Source organism: Mirounga angustirostris, unplaced genomic scaffold, assembly GCF_029215605.1.
Source record: "Mirounga angustirostris isolate CCGP_5_RB_7025 unplaced genomic scaffold, mMirAng1.0.hap1 SCAF_3, whole genome shotgun sequence".
In the NCBI taxonomy this organism is placed as follows: Eukaryota; Metazoa; Chordata; class Mammalia; order Carnivora; family Phocidae; genus Mirounga; species Mirounga angustirostris.
In genome coordinates, this window is record NW_026991711.1 from 61,058,920 (window position 1) to 61,076,758 (window position 17,839).

General features: G+C 45.0%; 1 protein-coding gene across 5 annotated transcripts in view; it reads right to left on the reverse strand.

Moving 5' to 3' along the window:
• The window catches only part of ATP7B (ATPase copper transporting beta), a 74,486-nt gene that overhangs the window by 44,215 nt on the left and 12,432 nt on the right, over positions 1-17,839 (reverse strand). The window contains exon 1 of one of the 5 annotated variants that reach the window (XM_064586143.1): positions 9,658-10,144. The exons of 2 other annotated variants lie outside the window; for them this stretch is intronic. In XM_064586143.1, the coding sequence (XP_064442213.1) occupies positions 9,658-9,945 (288 nt within the window). In that variant the 5' untranslated portion in view covers positions 9,946-10,144. Of the gene's footprint in view, positions 1-9,657; positions 10,145-10,272; positions 10,411-17,839 lie in introns of those variants that run through there. 2 more of the 5 variants (XM_045869380.3, XM_054506312.2) reach the window with 2 other exon arrangements.

The window sequence follows — 17,839 nt, forward strand, 5'->3', positions numbered from 1 at the left end:
GGCAGGCCCACCTGGGGCTGATCCCTGAAATCTCCCTGCAGAGCTTGGATCCTGCTGCAACACACATATGTAGATTGGGCAGCACCTTAATTCTGTCTCTCTTTCCAGGGGTGTCCATCTCATTCTCTTAGCAGGGGTTAAATTTAACAACCACAGGGCACGTGTTCCAAATGCAGACCTCCCAGGCCCTGTGGGGTCAGACCACAGGCCTGTGATAAAAGGTCTGGAAGTATGCTCCGTGAGCCAGGGGAAATGAGCACGAGTGGCTGGACCTAGAGGGGCAGGAGGGGGAAGGCTGGAGGAACTTCTCAGTTCTGCCTCCACTGAGTGACACTGTCCCCTTGGGGGCCTGGGACAGTTATAGTCATTACCTATAAATCACAAGGGCTTCCCTGAATTAAATGGACACATTTCCTTAATGTACCGTAACACAAGCATAATTTCCTGACTTCTTTCTTCCCATAATGACCTGGCTTCAGCCATTCCATTAGCAAAACCAAATCTTTTTTTCGCAGGGTCCCAGCCTTCTCACACTCCTGATTAGATACGGTTTTTATACCAGTACTATTACATGCTTCTCAAATTCAGGAACAGGCCTTTCTGTATGGTACATGATCAAAAAGCATGTCACTCTGTGCCTTCACAATCTTACCTATATCCCCAGATGGATCTCAATTACATGGATTGATCTCTGTATCCCTGTGCATAAAACACCTATCTTTCCAACTTCAGCTTTTGAGCAGCTTAACAAAATGGAAGTTTAAATAATTTTCAAAGCAGACTATAAATGTTCATTTGTACATCCACAAAAGAAATCCTAAACTAGTCTGGGATTAATAATTATAAAGAGTTGTTTTTAAAAAATATTCACTACAGTATTTCCTAAATAGTAGAGAAAAGAGAAAATAATTTATGGGATAGCAACTCAAGAGTTTATTGCATTAAATAAATATACTGAGATTACCTGTGGTATAAATATGGAAATGCAGTATATAAGGATGACATGGCACAACAGTTTTAATGGACAACTGGGAAAAATAGAATTTGAAACCTATTTATCAAGAGATATTTCAGGTAGCTCAGAGATGAAGATGTAAAAAGCAAAACAGTAATAATACAATAAGAAAACACAGGAAAATACCCATTATAATCTCAGGCAGGAGTAAGTCTAAATATGAAAAAAGAAACAGAAAAACAGGAAAATCCAAAAGCTATAGAAGACTGATAAATCTAACCACAATTAGCAGAAAACACTGCTCTAACCAAGGAAAAAGATAAATGAGAAACGAAGGGGGAGAAAGGATCTGCTTCGGATTAAGCAAGAGCTAATTTCCTTAAAATACAAAGAGCTCCTTCTGAGAAGAAAAAGGCCAACAATCCAACAGAAAAAAGGCAGTCCATCAAAAAGGAAATGCAAATGCCTTTTCAATATATGCAAAAACAATAGCAAGGCAGAAATGTGACATTTCAACAGCATTATGGTACTGCTGGGGCCAGCACCGTCCGCTCATGCCTTAGAGCTGGTTGGTGGGTAACCTCTCATGAGGGCAACTTGGCAATGCATATGAAAATGACGAAGCCAAATATTCTTTGACCCAGCAACTCCATCTCTAAGAATTTACTCAATAAATATATTTGTTCATGTATAAAAGCAAGCATGCAGCGAAGATATTAAAAACTGCAAAGAACTGGAAACATTAAATAGCCATCAATAAGAGGTTGATTAATTCAATTACTACACAGCTATTCAAAGGAATAGTATCCAGCTCTTAAAAAAGGAATGAGGTAACGCTGTATATACTGAAATAGGTGGATTATCAAATATATCATTCAGTGAAAAAAAGCAGGTCACAGAATACATAGTGAATACAGTTTCTGTTATCTTTTGCTGCAAGACAAACCAAATCTGGTACCTCAGAATGACAGCTCACATTGTTTCAATGTGGGCAGGGCTCAGCAGGGAAAGCTGGTCTCTGCTCCTCAGAGCATCCTCTGGGGTGGTGTCAATGGGGCTGGAGGTTCTACTTCCAAGAAGATGGTCTGTCCCTCACATGGCTGGCCAGTTGAGGCTGGCTACTGTCTGGCTGCCACGTGCAGGGACCTCAGTTCTCCTCCGTGAAGCCTCGCCACATGGCTGGGTTGGGTACCTCACAGCTGCTGGTTTCTGGGTTCTGAGCAGCAGTGTCACAATAGTGAGCATTCCCAGAGAACAAGTCCCAAAGTGCAAGCACTTACCAAGCCTCTACTTGCATCACACTCACTAATTCACCATTGGCCAAAGCCAGTCACATGGCCAAGCACAGCCAATATGGGAGGGAATTACAGAAGGGCTTAAATACAAGGACGCGTAGTTCACTGGGAGGGCCACCAAAGTAAGTCTATCATAGCTTGCCAGCACTATTTGTGAGAAAAAGAATATTATACACGTAGTTGGTTGCATATGCATGGACTATCTCTGGGAGAATACGTAAGAAACTGGTACAGAGTTTGAGGAGGATCCAGGGCTGAGGCAAGAAGGGGCTGAAGGAAGAGTTACTTTTCAGTGTATAACCTAATGTATAATGTACATGCATTACCAAATTCTAAAAAATAATTAGTTTAAAAATTAAAACAACACGAGTATAAAGATCTAGAACAATGACTGGATTGTGACTGGTATTAAATACTTGTTTAACTGAAAAAGATGAAAGAAAAACTAAGATATTCAAGGATGCTCACTTTAATATGTCTTAATAAACAGAATTGCCTCCTTAAAACGAAACATAACCCTCAATCACCTCGTCTGTTGGAAAAACAAACCCCTAATGATTTACTATCCAACTTATTTTGTTTGGTCCTAGGTAGGTCTAGCTAAAACTCCCCAAGCCCCAAACCACAATGCTAGCTCTTAATCCCAGGATTATGGATTCTATGCTCCTGCCAAAAAGGTTTGCAGAAGCGTTGGAAGCTACTTGTTTGTAGCAAACAATACTCAGAGGTCCCTCTTCTAGACAGGCAGGTTTCTAAAGACAAGTAGTTACGAAAGATAAAGCTTTTTTGCACGTAACACAACTTTATGAAACACTAGAGTTTCTGTTGGTTTAGAAGCAACCTCGTAACAGTTGCTGGGTATCTGAATAGCTTTTAAGTGTACACACATGGCGTGTATGTGTGCTTTTAATTCCATTCTTCAATTAAGAGGATCTTTGGGGGGGGAACTCTAATGAATTCGAAAAACAAACAAACAAACACGTTGAGGTTTAAGGGCTCATCAAGCAATCATGGACAGTGGAGAGGGGGTCCAGGGAACAAACCGTGTCCAGGGAAAACCTTAGGGAACCCCAGTGCTGCCTAATCCTCACTAAACTATATACTTCTTGAGGACAGATGTCTGGGACTTCTTTGGCAAGCCCAACATGTTGGGGAAGAACTTCTGCTAGGTTTTAATTTTTAACAAACTATTAGTATGGTGGGCATCTGGATCAGAAGGGACTGGCAACACAGGAAGAGGGGGGATTTCCACAGAGGGGAATCCAAACATGAATTTCAATTCTTTGCTACTCTTTACATACTCAGGCCACATGGAATCTGCTGTGAGTCCAGGGCTTATAAAAGAAAAGATGGGTAAAGGGATATAAAGGGTTGATTCACTAAGGTGGAGCTAAGAAAGGAAAATAAGATCTGCAGATAGGTCAGTCTGGTATAAAGAAGAAACTGGAAATGGGGTGCCATGTTTGGACGAAAGGTTTCAGAGCCAGACCGAAACTGAAAAGCCCAGAAATGACATGCCTTGTAGAAAATGTCTGTGACCACAAATCCAAAAGCAACCTACCACATGCATGATGCAAGGACACACTAGCCACTTTTGAGATCTCTTCGCTCCACTGGGATCCCCAACTTCCTTAAGGATACCCCTGGCCCAACTTACCCTTGAGACTTCTTTCACTTCGAAGGCTGTGTAATACCCTTAACAATTCAAGAGGCAGAAATGTTCTATAAGCACATAACCCTTCCAGTGTCTAACTTGCGCCCCATACAACTCTGGGCACCTGAACTTTAATGGAATTCAAAAAACAGAGACGTCCTGCTGTTTTCATATGTACGCAGATCCAGGAAGAGCAAACAGTTAATGATTCTCAGTGTTATTTTATGAGGCTGGCATTTTATATCCCTAATGCTCAAGATAATTCTACAAATAAGTATTCTTATCACCATTTTACTGTTGAAACAGTCTCAGACTCATCAAAGGTCACAAATCAATTTAAATAACAGCTGGGATTTAAATTCAGCTCAAAAGTCCAGCAGGCTCTTTTTTTAAAAAACAATGTTTAAGTTTACATTTTCCTTTTAGCCATGCTAATTACAGGAAGAGACTACAATGCGGGAAAAGCAAAACGCAAAAAAGCAAAACGCGGAAAACACAGAAAAAGAGCCACATCTTACTTGCCACGTAACAAAGAAGCTAACAGCTAAGGGAGTGAGCACAGTAAGGAGGCTGAGGAGCAGCCAGGAACACTGAGCCCGGCGGCTTGACTGAGTCTGAGCCTAACCTTCCTTCAAACCTTAGTAGGTCACCTCTAGCTGTCTCTGGGACTTCAGAATATCAGTACTCACTCTGGTTTCGCCAATATTTCTAACTGCAAATACATTCAAGGCAACAACATTTACGAGGCAGGACACAAGAAGAGGTGGCAGTGGTTCTGGAACCTTCTATATCCTCCTGAATACAGTGTGAATGAGTCACTGCGAGGCCCTATTCTTTCTTTTTTTTTTTTTTAAAGATTTTATTTATTCATTTGACAGAGACACAGCAAGAGAGGGAACACAAGCAGGGGGAGTGGGAGAGGGAGAAGCAGGCTTCCTGCCGAGCAGAGAGCCCGATGCGGGGCTCGATCCCAGGACCCTGGGATCATGACCTGAGCCGAAGGCAGACGCTTAACGACTGAGCCACCAAGGCGCCCCAGACAGGCCCTATTCTTATCTGAGAAATCTCTGGATATCAGAGGTTCATAAGGGAGGGAGGGTCAGAAGAGACTGTTTGACTCAAGAAAAGATCCCACATGAAACACTCCAGGCAGATGGGCACCAGTCTCTAAAACCCCTGAGGAAGGGTCCATGTCTCATTGTTAAACCTGTATGTATACACATTTACAGGAGTATTTACTCATGTATTAATACATAAAATTGAGATTACCTACGGGTGAGACTATCTGTATGTTTTCCAGTTATGAACATTTAAATTAAAAAAACAAACAAGTGTCACTTTTATACCAGAAAACAAATGTGTTTTTTCAGTTTATCTAAGGCAAAGAATATCATGTTAAACCACACATCAACAACAGTATTAGTCGTTGTGATAAAGACAACAGCAGTGATGCCCTGATGGTATATTTGTGCATGGCTTTATACTCTAAAACTATTTTCCCGTATTTGTTTAAATATCTGTCCTTACTTACTTGCTGTGAATTTACTGAGCATATGTCTGACAGTCTTGGGTATGAATTCCAGCCATGTCGGAGCAAACCCCAGCCTCAGTTTTCTTAGCTGCGGGTAAAATAGGGTAGTAAGAAAGCCCACCCTACAGTTTTTCAGGAAGGCCTGAAAGCTAAAAGGATTTAAAAAGCTAACATCAAAAATGTTTGAAAATGAATGACTAGGAAGGCAAACATGACTCATTTGGTCCTCAAAAGTGGCCCAAGGAGGTAAGCAGGGAACTTAACTATTTCCACCATTTAACTGAGAAGGAAAACTAATCATTAAAACTAGTGTACATATCCCCCCAACCGCCACTCCAACCCCTTCAAACAGTTTTTTTCATGATGTTTCACCAAGGTCCAGAAAGCGCTTCCAGCCACTCTTATTTAAATTTTATCTACTGAAAAAAACAAACTAACCAAAACTCAGGCATTAACTCAAACACTGATGAAGGCCAACTATGGGCCTCGGCTGCGTGTGCGACGCCCAATCTCTGCCCTCCGAGGCCACCCCAGCTCTGGTGTTGACTGTGTACTTTCTGGGAAATTCTGAACAAATGCATTGCCTGTTTCCTTCTCTTGACCACAGCAAGGAAAAGTATGAACTCTTCCTGAGAAACTGGATGCAGTAAATCCATTATTTGCTTGGGATAAAAAGTGAATAAAGTTAAATTAACCAGTCTCAGTATATACACACAAGGCATGTTGTTTTCTACACACGGCAAAATAAAATTTAGAAATTTACAAACTCTAAGACCTCTCCAAGAAGCACTTCACAGTTATTACCTCAGAAAACTTGTTTGCAATCTCGTTCCAAACAGCTTTACTATTAACCGTTTCAGAGAATTTCGTGGCTTTTAACTTATGTCTATCGCAACAACTATTCCATCAGACTTTTATCAAACCAACAGCATTTTTTCTGCTTCAGAATCTTCTCTGATAATCCTGTATGTTAAGCCCCTCCCATCAAAGAAATTTTATACAACAGGCCTGTCACTATCAAGCAACTGTCAGTATCTTCAAATATGTTTTTACATTTGAATGAAACAGTGTAAGTCACAATCATAAGGTCACCATTCCCTTATGTCATTTGCCAGAATTATAAGATCATGATGTAAAAGACTTTACATTAAATATGTGCAAGAGTACCACAGGCTGGAAGAAATGTCACACCAACGCTGGTAATTCAGATAACTGTTATGACAGAAGTCAAGGAACTTGGGATTATTTTTGCTAATTATTATTATTGATAAATTCCATATGGCAGTCAGATTTGGTGAAATAACACAGCATGTGTTTTATCACACACAACTGTATCCTATACTGCCTAACGAAGGTAAGTTTTTGCCTAGAATTATAGGTATGATCAGCTCAACATAAAACAAATATATTCCTTTGAAAGACTTAGGTATAAACACGTGTTTATGGCATATACTACCCTGTAACGCACAATAGGAACTAGATACTAAAAATAATCCTCAGAAAATGAAATGGAGGTGGTTGATAAACGTTTTAAAAAAATAGTGTATGGTCAAGTAATTTTGACAAAAGAGCCAATACTCAATGGAGAAAAAAGATAGTCTCTTCAATAAATGGTGCCGGAGAGGGGGCGCCTGGGTGGCTCAGTTGGTTAAGCGACTGCCTTCGGCTCGGGTCATGATCCTGAAGTCCCGGGATCGAGTCCCGCATCGGACTCCCTGCTCGGCGGGGAGTCTGCTTCTCCCTTTGACTCTCCCCCCTCTCATGTGCTCTCTCTCTCTCTCTCTCTCTCATTCTCTCTCTCAAATAAATAAATAAATAAATAAAATCTTTAAAAATAAATAAATAAATGGTGCTGGAGAAATTGGATAGTCACATGGAAAAGAATGAAAATGGACCCGTATCTTGTACTATTCACGAAAATTAACCCTAATGGATTAAAGACTTAAATAGAAGACCGAAAACCATACAACTCTAGAAGAAAACACAGGGGGAAAAGCTCCTTGACGTGGGTCCTGGCAATGATTTTTTGGATATGACACAGCACAAGCAACAAAATCAAAAATAAACAAGTGGGACCACATCAAACTACAGTTTCTGCACAGCAAAAGAAACCATCAACAAAATGAAAAGCCAACCCATGGAATGGGAAAAAATATTTGCAAACCACAAATCTGATAAGGGGTTAATATCCAAAATACATAAAGAATTCCTACAACTCAACAGCAATATGTAAATACGTGTGTGTGTATATATATATACACACATATATTTATATTTATACACACACACACACACACACACGATTAAAAAATGGGAAGAAGAAACGAATAGACACTTCTCTGAAGAAAACATACAGATGGCCAACAGGTACATGTGAAGGGGCTCAGCACTGCTAATCACCAGAGATATGCAAATCAAAGCACAACCAGGTATCACCTCAGGCCTGTTAGAATGGCTATCATCAAAAAGACATACCAAGTATGAAATAACTTAACTCTCAAGTAGATCCAAAGTTTGATTTATCACAGATTTTGGGTCAACACATTGTTGGCAATAAACAAGTACTCATGTAAATGAGTAAATGACTTTTAGCTTGGTTCTTATCATCCTAAACCAGTTACTACAAATTTCCCCCATTTGAGAGTAACTCATTTAAATTCTTTCTAAAAATAATCCTAATTTTAAAAGTGGGACTGCAATTAAACCTGATGACATAGAGATGTACATATATCACATGTGTGTGGGTGTATGTTCACAAAACATTAAGTATAAAATATAAGGTGTATAATACCATGTACCACCTGCTCCTATATCTGTAAATAAACAGATACATGTACATATATATGGCTGGGGCATATGGTTGCTTACATTTTCTTCCTAATACTTTTCTTGATTCCCCAGTGCCCCATAATGAGCACATGTTATTTTTACAATCAGAGCTTTAGAAAGAAATAGTTGGAACTCTGCTCAGACAGATTAACTGGCTGATACAGTTCTACCAGGCATTCAGAGAGCACCAAACACATCTTGAGTTGGGAATTCTACTGAATATTGTTAATTCTGGCAGAAACAATACCGTGTTGTGTTTCTATAGTACTCCACAAAGTGCTTTCACAATCCCAGGAGGTGGGACTTATTTATTCCATTTTGCAGTGGGGAATGTGAAGCTGGAGGAGACCGAGACTCACCTGCCACAACCCCCAGCCCGGCACCGGAAGAGCACAGATCTGCACCAGACCCTCAGGACCACAGCCTCTACCCCGGCCTCTACATGGACCCTCCTTTCCAAAGGGCTCCCCCAGCCAGGTTCAGGTTGCTCCCCTAGTCACACGAGATCAGTATTAGCCATTAAAAATTAGAATATTTCACCTTCAAATAGACACAGGCTGGATTTTGTAAAGCAGTCGTCTGAACATTTTAAAGAAATAGGCGTTTCCCCCCCCTCCAAATTTAATATTTTGCTCTCTTAGACACTCAGCTAAACAATATAAAAGCTGACCATACACTGCATAAATATGTTTCATAAATCTCCTTCAACAGGTGTAAATCTTTTGCAGAGTACATTTCAAAAACCTCTTTTCACAAAATTTCCTTTAGCTTTGGGACTTTGTAAACAATAAAAACCAGAAGAAACAAAAATAGCTCTTAAAGAGCAAGAGACTCATGAAAACTTTCCTTTGTATCTAACTAGTATTTTTGTCTATCTGCCTTCGTCACTAAAAAAACCCCACACAAACCAGCAGTCCCACCTGGAAAGGCTACGGGAAGGCACCATTTTTACAAAACGTTACACTGCCCTACTTTTGAACATGACCTGACCTTTGGGTTAACAAAACTTCCATTTGCTTAAGAAAAGCAGCTTCGTTTTGCAGCAACCTGCTCAAAATATTTCTTTAGTCGAAATGTGGACATTAACAAAATAAGGTACACATTTAAAAAAAAAATAAGAAGAGGGGAAAATCCATTTTTGTCTGAGTTGCCTTTTGGAAAACTTTTGCTCCACGGGGGCTTACAAAATATCCTAATTAAAATAAGCAACCAAAGCCGGGAGTTACCATGATGGACTTTTGTCTCTGGAGATCCACCTTGCCTCCAGCTCCCTCCCCGAGACCGGCTTCCCTGATCCCTCACTGCTCTGCTCACTGGACCTGGGAGAAGCCTCCATCTGTAAGCCCGGTCCAAGTCCCCCTCCGCTTTTTAGCCCTTCTGCAACTGCACTGACCTGATTGGAACGGATTCCCCGTGTTCCATTCAAAACCTTCTGGGAAAACTCTCCTTCCTCCTCCGAAGTCACTGGCCTGGTGGAGCCCCTGGCCCCAGAGTTCCTCCTGAAGGACCACCGCTTGTGGACGGACACCAGGGTGACCTGTGGGTCACCCAGGGTCGCCAGGAAGGACGGCTCAGGGCTCCTGGGCGTCTCACCCCCAGCTTCCTCCATCGCTGTGTCCACGGTCACACCTTTACCCACCATTCGAGCAAGCAGTTCACCCTCACCACGCCACCTGGTCATGTGAGAAGGAAATGCTTTAAAAGTGTCCTCCTAACTAGCAGGGGGAGGCACCTTCTGTGATCCGTCCTGCGGATTCCCCTCTGCTCCGGAGCCAGTCCGCTGAGAGGCTGCCAGCCAAGTCCAGCAGCCAGCTTCGGAGCTCGGGCAGGCTGCACACCGCTGTAGATATTTGCTCTTGTTTACCTACATCCTTCCAGCCAACTGGCACCCTCTCTCTCATCACACCGCATCAGGCACTGGGAGTCTCTGCACACGGCCCCATGCGTGCCCTCACCCAGCCCGGCCAGGACACCAGCCAGCGTGTGCAGGAGCCCGGCACGGACTCACCTCCCAGAGCTGAGCACGGTTTCCTCTCGGCCCTGTGCACTCCCAGAACCCCAGCCTTGACGCAGGGGAGAAATGACACTTCCTCTTATTGTCAAGCTTCCAGAGCTTTCTTGGAATAACTCCGGCTGTCTCTTCCATGGCTGCAGTGCTGGCGTGTGCGGCACACCAGGGGAGAGAAGTATTTCCTAGGCAACATGACTTGCATTTTCAAGAAGGTGTAAGAGAGGTCCATGTTTCCTGCAGCTTTGCTTTCCCTCGGGCCAACTTGGCTTGACTTCAGTAAGGACTGACTGCAAAACCTCACTGGATACCAAGGCTCAGCCACCTTTTATACGGAGCAGGACAGCCACGAACTAACCCACAATTCAGGCTTCTCAGGCCACCGGCAGTTCCATGGGAGGATTCGGAGAATCCAGGCGGCCTCCCGCTCTGCTGGGCAGCATTATCTCCCTTCCCACCCCCACCGGCTCGCTGCCGGGAAAGAGGCAACCGCATCCTCCATGGGAAGGAACAGCTCCACCACCACGAATCCTTGCACCGCGGCCCTCTCCAAGTGCGTAGGTATGGAATGTCCACACTGCCGACTGAATCGGGTGGCTAAAACAGACACCATATCCTTTTGCATTCCTCTCCGGGGTGAATGTGCCCCTGGCAGGGGAGGGTGGGGTCACAGGGGCCTGTACCTGAGGGCATCTAGAACATACCGCCTTCGGCTCGAGGGCACTGAGGATTCTGCCTCCTTAGAAATGACCCTTACTCCCCAATCAAAACTGCCACGGCCGCCCCAAGAACTGCTGACCAAGAGATCTGCTCTCTTTGAGGGAAGGCGGCCTCACCACAGGCCCCCCCAAGACTCTCACTCTTCTACTTCTCATTCGCTCTGTGGGGATCTGACCACTTCTGAAACATGCTCAGGGCAGCCAACTCCCATGTGTCTCGCTTGGCTTCTTATCTGCCCTGCGCGCAGTCAAAAAAGAACCTGCCTCCATTTCCAAGAAGTGCCATTCAAATGAGTGACCAAAAAGGAATGGCACGTTGGATGCTAAGGGCCTCAGGCCCCAGCTCCGTGTACACCGAGTAGGAGCCAGCTTAGAGGAGTCTGGGATATCTGTGGTTGCTTTCTTGCCATCCCTCAAATCTTGCTTATCTAGGGTCTCCCTGTTTCCTGATAGAATCCATCAGGATCTGTGTGCCTGCGACCACCTCAGAGTTCCTTTGTGTGCATCGTATGTTCTCCGGATATCTGAAGCTTATCTTTTTTTTTTTTTTTAAGATTTTATTTATTTATTTGACAGAGAGAGAGAGAGAGAGAGCACAAGCAGGGGGACCAGCAGAGGGAGAGGGAGAAGCAGGCAACCCGAGGAGCAGGGAGCCCGATGTGGGACTCGATCCCAGGACCCTGGGATCATGACCTGAGCCGAAGGCAGTTGCTTAAACCAACTGAACCACCCAGGCGCCCCTGAGGCTTAGCTTTTAAGCATAGATTTTTAAAAAATTTTTGTCATTTTGGGTAGAAATCCTTCCCCAAAGGTGCCGTTTATCTTTCTTCTGTCTTTTTTTTTTTTTTTTTAAGATTTTATTTATTTGACAGAAAGAGCACAAGCAGAGGGAGAAGCAGGCTTCCCGCTGAGCAGGGAGCCCAAGGAGGGACTCGATCCCAGGACCCCGGGATCATGACCTGAGCTGAAGGCAGACGCTTAACTGACTGAGCCACCCAGGCGTCCCTTCTTCTGTCTTTTAAAATATGAGTTACTAACCAGATTTCAATTTTTCCTTGGCGATAGGGGATCATTATAGATATAAACGTTTCTGTGTTGCAGCTTTGAATGGTTAGTAAGGAAAATTTGTTGGCATCATACATCCCAAGTGCTTTTAGCACCATGAACTATAGAAAATTTGAATACTTTACTGTAAAATATTTTTACTTCTCCTAAATGGCCACTCAGACCCAGAACACAGCCAGAAAAAGGAGGCTGGGGCCAGGTTATAACAGGCCTGAAGTTTAGACTTTGTCCTGTGGACAGTGGAGAATCACCAGTTTTTAACGCAAAGGACATGATTCATATTTGTGATTTAGAAATATGGTTTGGGCAGGCATGAGAATGAAGATTCCGGGGCGGGGGGGGAACCTATAGGGTTACAAGGAGCAGAGGAAATGAATGCAGGGTAGGATTAAACAAATGAGGGGGCCCTCCAGGCTCAGCCATCCAGCGGCCTTGAGAGGACCTGCGGGGGACACTGCCCTTTCCAGTTTGGCAGAGATGAGGAGGAATGGGGAGAAGCATGTCTGGGGTGGAAATCTGTTCCCACAGAGTCTAAGGGACCTGCAAAACAGCCAAAGCATGAACCACTTTCCCAGACTGAGAACTGGTTCAAACTCTTCTTTCCGGCACCTCCCCCTTTCCTCACACCTGACCCCTGGGCTCCCCTCCTTTGCCCAGCTAATCCTCCTTATCCTTTAAGTCCTGCTCTCAGTGTGGCCTCCATTCATACTAGTGGGGCTCTGTCCCTTATCTGAATTCCAGTGCCACCAACGTCAACACCACAGGCCTGGCACGTACTGAGCCTCCACTGTAACTGGGGACCAAGTCTTCTCCCTCCACAGAGGCTGCCTCCAGATCAGCCAACACTGGTTCCTGATGCCTAGCACGCTCCCAGCACCCTGAGACACTGTAAGCCTCTGGCAGACAAGGTTCTTACGTGTTCCCTGACACAGCGATGAACAAACATCATTCCCCGGATGTTATATATACGCTCACTGAGATGAAGTACAGACAGATCCCTATGTGCTTTCTACCTAGGATTTCATGGTGGGTTTTGTCCTCCTCGCCTCAGTGCAAGGGCAAATTTGGCTCTCACATATTCCTTCTAGAACTACAGGTCTTCAAAGGTCTCCTCACACTAAATTATCTTGCCTCCCACAGGTGCAAATTATATCAGCTATTCTCCAAAATAAATTCATCTTACCCACCTTCCCAGTCTCTGGAGATCTTTTTTGTATAAAAATAAAAATCCCTTTGGTATCCTAACCAATCCTTTTGCAACCTGAGGGGCCCAGGCCCAAAGGCAGATGGGCAGCTCAGTTTCCACAAGCCCCTGAGACCGACGACCTTATGTGGAAGGGAGACATCTGTTTCCAATATTTCAGCACTTGACAAAGATGACCAGCTCACCCTGGGTGGGGCTTCTCAGAAAGAACACTGGGCCAGTCCTCCCAAGACAGGCAGAGGAGCCGCGGATCCTGTGACAGGACAGGACGACAGAACCTGACACTAAGCCGCAGGCTGGGAAGCAGTGGCCCAGAAGGTTCCCAGACAGAGAACGTGAGCAGCACAAACAGCCCATCCCTCACAACGGCGGTGGAACATTAATGAATATAATTTAGAGCCTGAAAGCCAACCATTTAAGCGCTATGCACATCAGAAGACATGAGACACTTTTTGCCCTCAGGAGTTCATTAGCAGGTTAAGAGAGAACAGTAGAGGACAGTATTAAAGTATAAAAGAAATCCTTCAAACATTAGGTGCCTGGTGTGGGAGGGGTTGCCACAGGCCAGTTACCCTGGAAGACCTGCTGGGGGAAGGCCTGGGGGGCTGCTCCTCACATCCCCAGGAACTGGGGGTTTCTGAGACTGAAATGGCTTGGCACAACTTTTATTTTATTTTATTTTATTTTAATATTTTATTTATTTGACAGAGAGAGAGACACAGCGAGAGAGGGAATACAAGCAGGGGGAGTGGGAGAGGGAGAAGCAGACTCCCCGTGGAGCAGGCGGCCCGATGCGGGGCTCGATCCCAGGACTCCAGGATCACGACCTGAGCCGAAGGCAGACGCTTAATGACTGAGCCACTCGGGCGCCCCTTGGCACAACTTTTAGGTTAGCTTACTAACAGGAGACAAAAAAAAAGGAAAAACCTGGCTGGACTGCCTACAGTGAAAAAAATTCAATGGTTCTAAATCATAAAGAGACTGGACAGGGCCAAAAAGAGAAGTGCTTGAGCCTGTCAGAATAAAAGGAAATGTTTCCATTCCATGGTTAATCATATGCACCTCAACTTCCTTGGCTGCCCTTGTCATCGGACGCCCACCTGGCCCAACTCCAGCTCTGGTTCCGTCTGCATCCCCACGGACTCCATGTCTGTCTGCTCCCAGCTACATGCGGATGAGACCCAACACAGCCAGGCTGCCTCAAGATCAGGAACCTGGAAAGAGCCCTTGGTGCTGCCGGCAGTCCGGCTGTGCGGCTCCCTCGTCCCCTCCCTCTCTGCTCTCCTGGAGGACGTGCCACACGTCCACCTCTCCCCGCTGCTCCTCTGACCTCCACTCCCTAGCCCCTATCCCCAGTCTCCACAGATGAGCCTGCTAACATCTCAACCACCAGCCCACCTACATCAGTCCTTCCCTCAGCAGGGAGAACTGTCCAAGGTTGGGCCCCAAGCGCCCACCCCCTCCTGGTTTTCCTCCAACCCTCCCCCCCCACCCCCCCACCCCCATACACAGCTCCTTCTCAGAGGCCTTCACAGGAGCCTACTAGTCCCCAAAGTCCTCAGTGCTGGAGTGGCTCGCCGCTCAGCCCTTGCTTGGATCCCATCCCTGTCTGTACTCATTCCTTGGTGAGCTCATTCAGTCCAGCAGCAATACCCCTTATACGCAGTAACTCCCAATTCCACACGGAAGGATCCAAGGGCCTCACCATCTCCTGCTGGATAGTTAACATGCATCGTGAACGTTAACTTGTCTAAAACTGAGCTCCCAATATCCTGCCCCTTCCCTGCTTCTGCCAGTCTCTCCCATCTCCGTCCTTCCACTTGCCCAAGGAAAACTTGCATTAACCCTTGACAAGAACAGCCTCCTCCTTTCAAACCTGCAGGTAGATGGTCAGCAAATCCTGTCAGTTCCATCTTTAAATACATCCGGCATCCAGTCACTTCTCAGTACCCCCCACTATAGCCCTGGTCCCAACCACCAGCACCTCTCACCTGCACTATTCAAACAACCCCCCTAAGTAACCTCTGGCCTCCGTTCTTGGTCCCTAAAGTCTCTTCTAAACACAAAAACCAGAAAACCCCCTTAAGGGGAAGTCAGATGACTGCAGTAAGCTTTTCAGCCAATCCTCACATTGTTCACCCCTCATTCACTCAGCTAAAACCATTCCAATCCTGCTGTTTCTGCAACAAAGCAAGGCTTGCCCCTGCCTCAGGGACTCCCCCCACCCCACACTCTCTGGGGCTTAAAAACAACCCTCTCCCAACACCCCTTATCCAGATGGCTCACTTCCTCACCTTCTTTAGGTCTTTGCTCAAATGTCACCTTCTCTGTGGCTTGCCCCTAATTACCCTGTTTATATTTCTTTTTTTTTTAAGATTTTATTTTATTTATTTGACAGAGAGAGACACAGCGAGTGAGGGAACACAAGCAGGGGGAGTGGGAGAGGGAGAAGCAGGCTCCCCGCTGAGCAGGGAGCCCGATGCGGGGCTCGATCCCAGGACCCTGGGACCATGACCTGAGCCAAAGGCAGATGCTTAATGACTGAGCCACCCAGGTGCCCCTACCCTGTTTATATTTCAAACACTCCCACTCCCTATAGTCCTTTCCTGCTTATTTTTCAGAGTACTCAACTACCACCTGATACAGTAATATATATTTTACTTGTTTACGGGCTGTCCCTCCATCAGGATGTAAGTTTCACAAGTGCAGGACCCCCTGTCGGTTTTCTTTATTCACCTGTATTCCCAGCACTACAGCAGCGCTTCTATTTAAGCTTCTCAGTAAATATTTGCTGAATGAATGACTGAGAAAACAAAACAAAAACAACTGACACATTTGCTTGCTGTAAAATAAAACACGACTGCTCAACTTTCAAACAAGTATCCAACATTCAGAAGGTGCCCCATGCAAACCTGGCTCTCTTCTCCCTTACTTATTCCTTTCCCCCTCCAAGCCAACAGTCTAAACTCAATTACTACTAAGAACAGGCACTGACCTTGTTAAAAAACAAAATTCAACTGAGTAAATTTGAAGATTTAATTGGCTTTATTAAACGATCCATGCATGGGGCAGCGTCGCATTGACCAAGCAGAGGGGTGCTCCCAGGAGATGTACAAAATGGAAGATTTTAAGGGAAGGAGGGTGGGGCATGAAAGTTGTAAGAAAGAGAAAACATTGTTTCAGGCAAGATCACCTTCCCTTAGGGGTTAGAGCAGAGGGTCTTACTATGCAGATTTCCTCATCTTCCTTTAGGGGATGGAGAAGACCCATGTGACAGATTACCTCATTGGTGCTTATCAGAAAACTCCTGACTAACCCATTAAGAGTTGTATTTCTGCAGGAGGTTGAAACTGCAATTAATTAGGTATGAAACCCTGGTTTATAGTCTTGGGGGCTTAACCTAAGTGATGCCATTTTGATCCTGTGGTTTTCTTTTTAACATGCTCCACCTAAATAAGGCAGTTACTCTTGGGCTCCAGAGTTTCCAAGACAAGGTAAGTAGCTGGAGTTTTACACAACAAAATCTTCTAATTTAAAAATGCTGAAAACAGACACAAAGTTCTGGCCAAGGAAATATAAGGAAAAGCTGTTTGTCAGGGCTCCTGAGAAGGCTCCCTAAAAGAGCAGGTTGGTCCTTACTCCTTCCTCATTTATGCTGTGTGTAACATGGATTAGAGGGCTGGAGTCTTGGCAGCCATCTTAAAGCCATGAGGTATCAGGAAGATGGGAGCTGCATCCTAGCTTTCTAGAGCAGAGAGAAAAGAAGTCTGCATCCCTCATGACCTTGGAGATGCCACACCAACCCGGGACGCATGCCTCTAGACTTCACTAACAGCCATATTGCTTTGGATTTTCTGTTATCCATAGCCAAACATAACATAATTCTAATACAAGTGTCAAATGCAGTAGAAGGGTAGGGACTTCTGGCATGGCGGTATAAGCTGTGCAGATGAGCTCCCCAGTGAAACTGGTGAAAATTATTTTAAAGAAACCAAACAAACAAACATGGAAAGGCTCGGGAAATGATCCTAAAGACGTATAGCAAATGAAGAAACATTTATTCAAGAACACCTCCTAAAATTTGGTAAGAACAGTAAGAGTCTATGCTGTTTGAATCAAGACCACACTCCCTCCCCTCTCTGAACTCAGCAAGGTGGAAAGTCCACTTGACTGGTGCAGCCAAGAACACAGGGATCCCTCTCCACCCAGCTACCAGTCAGTGGGCTTTCTTCCCAGGAGAGGCAGGGCATCAGCACCTCTCACCCTCTCCATCTCATCCTGATGTGGAGGCTAAGTTGTAGGCTAATGCAGCCAAGAGGTAGAGGTGCCCTTCTCCCATCTAGTCCCCACCGGTGTACGATGGCTCTACCTTGAGCATGGTGCACCCAGAATATGGGGCCCCAACGGCCCTTGCCCAGACTCATAACGTGGTAGTTCCAAACCAAGAGAGGAAAACTGAGCAGAACTGAGGGTACTGCCTGCCCCTTGGCCCCGCGAATTCCCTTCCCCAAGCACTCAGCTCCTGAAGAGGGAGAATCACTCAGAGAGAAGTGTGACATTGTCCCCATTTCCAGCTCAA